At 38.8% G+C, this 8,384-nt stretch overlaps 1 protein-coding gene across 1 annotated transcript; it reads left to right on the top strand.

Annotated features, from left to right (window-relative positions):
- Window positions 1–3,236: 3,236 nt before the first annotated feature.
- Window positions 3,237–8,105, top strand: fgfr1op2 (FGFR1 oncogene partner 2). Its single transcript, XM_080421229.1, has 6 exons — window positions 3,237–3,525; window positions 5,029–5,165; window positions 5,855–5,972; window positions 6,533–6,675; window positions 6,834–6,947; window positions 7,245–8,105. The coding sequence occupies exons 1-6, from the start codon at window positions 3,501–3,503 to the stop codon at window positions 7,386–7,388; spliced, it is 681 nt and encodes a 226-aa protein (XP_080277355.1). The 5' UTR covers window positions 3,237–3,500; the 3' UTR covers window positions 7,389–8,105.
- The last annotated feature ends 279 nt before the right edge of the window (window positions 8,106–8,384 follow it).

Genomic DNA, 8,384 nt, shown 5'->3' on the forward strand with positions numbered 1-8,384 from the left:
TCTATGTTGTGAGCGACATCATAATTTAATAAAAACTTTAAACATAATCTATTCTTTAGAGCAAGATGAGCAAGACCAACGGCCAGACAGGAAGAAAAGACGCAGGGCATTGTCTGGGTCAAGTAGTTCAAGTGCTAGCTGGCACACTTGATCTACCATAATGCTTGCATCCTTTGCAATGAAGGTATCAATGCTGGCACATTGAAAAGAAACCCTGGTAAGTCTTTTGTATGTAAGATTCAAATGAATTTTGATAATAGTTTTTCTTGCTCCTCATTGTAGGCTTCCACTCAAAGTAGAATAATTTAATCATGCACATACTGTATGTGGCTACCTTTTATCCAGACAGAGCTCGGCAGTTGTATCGTGCACCTGATAATGTCTACCAGGACCAACTGAAAAGGAGTTTGATGCAGAAAGCAAAGCGACGAGGTGATGACTGGGGACGTGAAGTCGCTGGTCGCCTGTCTGGTATTATAGATTTGGTGGCAGAAGAGGCAGTATATCATATTCGATGAAGAAGAGACTTTGAGAACCCTGTTACAAAGTCTAAGGTAACATTATATGGATACGCAATACAGCTGTACAATACAACTCACATTTCTTATCCTTTATTAGTCCCCCTCATTCCTGGACCCATATCAATCTTGCAGAATAAATTATTTTGAAATCAAAAGTTTCACTATTAGAAATTATATTTCTTCCCTCAGGATAAGAAATGTGAGTTGTATTGTACAGCTGTATTGTGTATCCATATAATGTTACCTCAGACTTTGTAACAGGGTTCTCAAAGTCTCTTCTGCATCGAATATGATATACTGCCTCTTCTGCCACCAGGCGACCAGCAACTTCAAGTCCCCAGTCATCACCTCGTCGCTTTGCTCTCTGCATCAAACTCCTTTCAGTTGGTCCTGGTAGACATTATCAGGTGCACGATACAACTGCCGAGCTCTGTCTGGATAAAAGGTAGCCACATACAGTATGTGCATGATTAAATTATTCTACTTTGAGTGGAAGCCTACAATGAGGAGCAAGAAAAACTATTATCAAAATTCATTTGAATCTTACATACAAAAGACTTACCAGGGTTTCTTTTCAATGTGCCAGCATTGATACCTTCATTGCAAAGGATGCAAGTATTATGGTAGATCAAGTGTGCCAGCTAGCACTTGAACTACTTGACCCAGACAATGCCCTGCGTCTTTTCTTCCTGTCTGGCCGTTGGTCTTGCTCATCTTGCTCTAAAGAATAGATTATGTTTAAAGTTTTTATTAAATTATGATGTCACTCACAACATAGAATAGGATTGAAATCTGCAAGTGGCAACTTTCATCACATTGAAAAAAACGTTTCCAGTGGATATACCTCTTGCACGACTGTATAGCTCGGTTTTGCATTCCAAATGGTATCTTAGTTTGGGGTCATCTCAGTTTTTCCAGTCCTCATGTAGTCTTCTGATTAATGCTGCATCATCCACACTCTCAGAATAAGACAACATCTGTGCATAGCCTTTTTGGGTGACTTTTGAGAGCCTTTGAATCTCAGTCTCAGGACCACCACAGATGAAGCACCTTAAGCCACAAGCTACAGAATCCTCTTCCATGTTGTCTACTAAAAGACAAGTGTTCACAGTAATCAAAAGTTTTGCCAGCAGAGGAAAATAAATGCCAAAAAGTAGATAAACTACCGTACCTTAAAATCGTCCAGACATATTTGCCAGGATGCAACACTCCCGCTCCTTCCCCACATGCAGACAGTGTATCCCACTGAGCATGTGCACAGTAGGTGTACACTCTTATCAAGTGTTTAGCAATATTTTCTTATTTTATTTTTCAAAATAGAATCAATTCAACAACACCCCAATCCCCTACCATTGATTATACACTGATTATACACTAACAATAACCAATATACCAATATTAGATGGCCAGGGAGACATTTTTACTCAAAAATAATGGTTGGAATGGATTCAGCACCCCTGAAAACCCCTAGTTAGACACCTCACAAGACTTTTATTTCTTTTCATATTTTTCACCCAAGCCCTCTGGGCTCCTTAACTTTGATTGGCTCTCCAGGATTTTCCACGAGGATTTGGGGTTGCACTTTTTGAGAGGTGATTCTAGACACCTATAAGAACACATTGGTGAAGAAAGCTATTGGTAGTAAATTTTTTCACAGATGGTCCAAATATTTTGCTAAAATTCCCTAACTAAATGCATCGGCCGGGGAACTGAGAGATAGCACCCAGAGTTCCGCACTATGCAAGCAGAAAATGCAGTTCTCTAAAGTTAATGTCAGACAGAGGACAAGTACATGCATATAAACATATTTAGCACAATAAATCTAATTCTAAGAATGTCATTCTAACAGAACTATAATTCCCTTCCAGTTTAATGATTTCATAGGGTAGTAATGTATTTTCTTTGGGTGTATATATGAACAACAATGAAACAACAGTATTTAGGACACACATTATGTTCTTAGTCTAATACCAACTGCTAATAACTAAAGCTTAAAAGGATATAAGTTGCCATCAGTTGTGAGCTTGTAGATCTGCTATTTTCAAAAACTCTTGAATTAAAATGTGGAATATTTTTGAAACATTCTAACACAAATAGACACAGTAGACTACATATATTAATTTGGGGGTACATGACACGAAAATATTTGAGAACCACTGGTTTAAAAATAATAAAAAAAAAAAAATTGGAAGCAAGCCCAAAAGCAACTACACTTTAGAAACAAGCCCCAAACCAATATTTACAAGCAACTTTACATAAAACAAGCCCAAAGTCGCTTATAATAAGCAGACATGGCAACATTGTCTCGTTCTCGCGAGATTGTATGGGCACTGTAAGTATAATGCATAGGGTGTCTTTTTCCTTACTTAAAAAAATATTCGCATTAGGAATTTCTTAACAATGATAATAATGATAAAATATACAATGATACATTAATACCAGGTGAATATTAGACTCGCATTTTAATCCCTGTTAAACATAATGCTGGTAATGTTTGTAACAGAACCGAAGGAACTAGGAAGCAGTGTTAGAAAAAGTACTCACATTTCTTACTTAAGTAAAAGTATCAATACTGCAGTGTATAAAATAACATTTACTTGAGTAAAAGTACAAAAGTATTGGCATAAAAATGTACTTAAAGTACCAAAAGTAGAAGGACTGGAAGGAACTAAAAGAAGGTAGCCCTGTTGGGTAAGAGTTGAGGCAAAAACCGCACTAGAGGTAGAGGAGATCAGCTGAGCTTTAGTTCAACCACAAAATGCACCGTTAGAGAAGGCTTGATCAGTCAGCAAACCATCAACATCTCTCATCATTCAGTGTTTGCATAATTTTTGATGGCCGATTTGACCTAATTTGGTGAAATGTTTTTGACAACATCAGCTCCAGGTTATTGATTAATGGGAAGGATCAGCACACATACCCACCAACACCACCACCACCACCACCAGACAGAGGACAGGAAGTAGCAGACTGACTGTGATGATGTGCACTTTAAACTCTCCAGGTACAAATAAACTTTGGGTTTCTTGGGACAAAGTAAAATAGTTTAATGATCGTTCTTGGTACTTTACTAGACCGTTTGTTTTTAATGCAATGGTGAAATGTCTTTGAATTTTTGTTGTGAGATTGCACTTCTGCTAGTGTGGCTAACAAGTTAGCCCTGATACTTGACTGTCATATCATGACAGTCATGGATGAACATCAACCTGGTGTTTGCACTTTCTCCCTTTTTGGCCCGTACATCTACATAAACGTTCAGATTTCAAATGTAAAGCGCTTACCTCATGGCCACGGATGTTACAATTCTGTTCCGGCCCTCAGAAGTACGGTACTATACCCGTATATTCCGTATTGTAAAAAAGAAAGCATTTTAATCCGATTGGTGGCCATTTTCTCATAATGTATCAGAGTGCAATACACCTCCCAACCGATAGGCTCGCGTAGTTGAAAGCATATGGCGAAAATACGAAGAAAATGGCCACCGATTGGATTAAAATGCTTTTTTATTGAACAATATGGAATATACGGGTACTTCTGAGGGCCCGTACAGAATTGTAACATCCGTGGCCTTGGGATAAGTACTTTATATTTGAAATCTGAACGTTTATGTAGATGTACGGGCCGTAACTGGAGAAAGTGCAAACACCAGGTTGAAGTTCATCATTGACTGTCATGATATGACAGTCATGTTTCAGGGCTACTATAGTGTGGCTAACAAGCTAGCTTGTAGCAACCAATATTCCTATTTGGCTAATGTTAGCAGAATTTCTCCTCACTCAATATTGTTAAAGAAGAGCTGTTCAGTGGTTATAGCTTAATTAACATTGTCACCACATTTAGTACAGTCACAATCAACGTAATATAACCCTTATAGCAAGTAGTGTAGCATTTAACAACAAGGAAACGACGCGTTAGCTGGGGAGAATTTTCTGACTGACGACAACTGCTTATAAGTGACAAGTTACAGCTACTGCTTATAAGTGACAAGTTACAACTAAAGCAGTGGTGGAAAAAGTACTCAACTTGTGGTTAATGCTTGTTTTGTAATAATCACATCAACAAAGAAACTAGTAACTAAAGTTTTCAAATAATTGTAGTGGAGTAAAAGTACAATATTTGCTCAGATGTAGAGGAGTAAAAGTATTGGAAATTGGAAATACTCAAGTAAAGTACAAATACCAAAATGTTTGTACAGTACTTGAGTAAATGTACTTACTTTACACCACTGCAACTAAGTGAACTGCACCCTTTAACAATACTCTGGTAAGACTGGTATTGTATTAGAGGGTATTGTTATTACTAGCATAATAATACACATTTATAACGATGATATATGATCAAATGGTGGTCTGTGCCTCAAATGCCAAATCAATAATGGACCTTGATATGAAAAAGGTTGAAAACCACCGGTCTAATGGAATGACAAGCTTATGACTAGCTCAAGGCCCTGCAGGGAAATAACAAAATAATATAATTTTCTTCTTTGTTTCCATTGATGTTTTCTCAGGCATGGCATGCACCTTAGAAAGGGTTTTGGCAGACGCCAAGTCATTGGTGGAAAGGCTTCGGAACCATGACAATGCCGCTGAGATGTTAATTGAACAGACAGCAACACTCAACAAGAGAGTTGAGGCCATGAAACAGGTAGTTTCTCACAGATATAGAAGTACTTTTGTTTCTATATACTGCTCAAAATAATTAAGGGAACACTTTGATCCCTTAATTCTTTTGAGCAGTTTTTGTTAGCAGTATGTACACAGTTCATGAAAACTCAAAATAATTAAGGGATCAAAGTGTTCCCTACATTTCTTTGAGCAGAAAGTTACCAGAGAATGTTTCTGTTGTATATGAGCACCCATATTATTTCTACACCATACAGGCGTTTGTTAGTAATACGTGTGTTGCGATGGAGGTTGTGGTAGTAGTATTGGCAAGAATCTATCTTATCTACTTTCACCCCTGCTCTTTTGGTATATCTTTGAAGCTTTCCCTTGAACAAAGCGGGTGCTGTTATTGAGCTAGAATTCATGGCATGCTCTGGTGGTTCAGCCAGTTAATGCACATGCACACACCTATTCACAGTCACACCCTATGCAGCAAAATCCTGTGTTAGTGTAACTCTGAGAGGTTAAGAATGGACATTGGTGGGTGCAGTGCCACTCCAGTGCAGAGAAGAAAAAAATCTTCTCCCATTTACGCTCACACTCAGTCAAAACCATGACTTCACGGTCGTTTACAGTCTTCATTGTATTGAAGATGCCTTTTGAATTAATTACCTTCCTGATTTATTGAGCCAATTTGACTATGAATTTATCTTGTTTTCCTGTTGACAGTACCAGGAGGAGATTGATTCACTAAATCAGGTTGCACGGCATCGGCCCCGATCAAGTCTCGTTCTGGGAATCCAACAAGAGAACCGTCAAATCCGTGATCTACAGCAGGAAAACAGAGGTATGCAGTACATATTTAATTGCTCCTTTTTATTTGTTTAGTCTCCATATAAATTCAAAATCTAGCTAAATGGTGCATTTATGTAGTGCTTTTATCCAAAAAACACACACTATTTTCAACATGTGTATGAATGTATTACATTCACATACCAATGTCGGAGGAAACCATGCAAGGCACCAACCTGCTCATCGGGAGCAATTAGGGGTTCAGCGTCTTGCTCAAGAACACTTTGACACTAACTCTGGGGGAGCCCAGGATCGAACTGGGAACCTTGCGGTTCCCATCCGGCCGCTCTACCCCTGAGCCACTGCCGCCCGTTATACATCAAGCTGCATCACGCTACAGGAACAGGAGATACGTGGAGATACATGGGCTGCATTGCTCAGCAAGGCTTACTTGTACTTGTATGGCCCTAGATTTCTTAATTTCTCTTAAATAAAAGGACCGCTAAATCACATTCCCATGTTCTGTCACACTGTGTCAACCTGCATTGCACACTTATTTGTTGAACCATCAATTAGACACAGTTGTTGGCGTGTTTGTTTCCGATGTTCTCGCAGAGCTGCGGACGTCTCTGGAGGAGCACCAGTCGGCCCTGGAGCTCATAATGACCAAATACAGGGAGCAGGTTTTCAGACTCCTCATGGCTAGCAAGAGAGATGACCCGGCCATTGTGACCCAGCTGAAAGAGCAGCACACCACGGTATGCTTGCTAATATGATGCATATTGACAACCTAGACATTGAAGATGAGTTACTCTTGCAAATCTTTATTACTTAGTTTGGCAGTCTTTGAATGAATTGCGATAACGTTCAAATATTTTGCTTTTTAATTGTTCCTATTTCTTTGGATTATTTGCAGGAAATGCAAGCACACATAGATAAGATCAATGAGATGGCCACGGTAATGAGGAAAGCTATTGAAGTGGATGAAGATAAGCTATGTGAAGATGAGGAGAGGATCAAGCAGCTAGAGGTAAAATTGTTAAAAATTAACAGTAAGCCAATGATGGGATCTGTGTACTAAACATAAATCTTAAGTGTGTGTGTGTGTGTGTGTGTGTGTGTGTGCGTGTGCGTGTGCGCGCCCGCCATAGAGACTTTATATAAATGGACTTTATATAAGCTGAAAACAAAAGAGAAATCAATCACTGACACAAACAAATGTGCTTGTTTGTGTGTGCAATAAATGCATTCTGTGTGTACTTAGTATGTGAGATTATTATAACCTGAACTCTACACTCTTTTCCTTCAAATTGACTGTTTTCGGCAGCTGGAGAACGCTGGTCTCCGGGAATTGCTGGGAATTAGTCGAGAGGCTTTCCTCGTGCTCTCGACTAAGAGAGAAGACCTATCGGAGAGCACGTCGCTCTCAGCGCTTCTAACGAGCGCCGACATCAGCTTACGAAAGAGTTGAGGCCCGTGAAGCCTGAATGGACTACATTACACTAGCCTAGCCACTACAGTACTTTGTAAGTCCAGGTCAGATACCGCTGACAGATTTCTCCATAGACTCTTAACGGACAATCCCCACAAGGTACATTTCCAGCATGATTCCAGTCTATATGTAAATCATACATGAACAGTAAACAGCCACTTCAACCACCACCCCACAGCACTGTCGCTTCTTATTTTTGTTGATCAGTTGCGGGTACTTTTTGTTATGTTTGATAATTTGTGATTTCCCAGCATGCATTGTGCTGAATGGAGAGCCTGTGGTGCCTATGAGGTTTGCAAGATTGAATGCGAAAACAGGAGCGCTTGGAACAATTGTAATAAAAGTGCTAATGGAAATAAGCTTGTTTTAGGTGGTGTTTTGTTAGTGCAACACACTGAGGAGCCTATTTTAGCAAGTGATGTATTAAAAGCATACAATGAAAAATCATATTGCAATCTGCAATAAAATACAAAATGTCTGAAATACTGGCTATATTTGCAAGATAAGTGCTGTGTGTTTGTAGATTGTAAGTATTGCGTAATACTGAGTATTCTATGGATGAATCTTGTATTTCCATGTCTTAAGACCAAGCAACATGATGCGCACAATTTACATAAAGAAAATATTGAAATAATGTAACAAGAGACAAAATAAATGTCACATGTGACATATTTATTCTTAACCAACAATTGTAAATATACCTTGTTACCTTGTGTTGAAAAGGGCATTTAAGTCTCATATCTGCGTGCATGTGTGCGTGCGTGCGTGTGTGTGCGTGTGTGCCATTTCACGGTATCTGTACAAATTCAAATACTATATGTGCACATTTTGATGAAACCACACATGTTCATCTTGTTTAATGTCCTTTTGTACTACTTATTTCATGACAGTAGCTCAAAAGCAGTTGGCAAAAAAATTAATCGGCATAACGAGGAAGCCGCAATGTAAAGCTTTTTTAATTACATTTCTTTAGAA

Source organism: Gymnoscopelus braueri, assembly GCF_963280865.1.
Source record: "Gymnoscopelus braueri genome assembly, chromosome: 23".
In the NCBI taxonomy this organism is placed as follows: Eukaryota; Metazoa; Chordata; class Actinopteri; order Myctophiformes; family Myctophidae; genus Gymnoscopelus; species Gymnoscopelus braueri.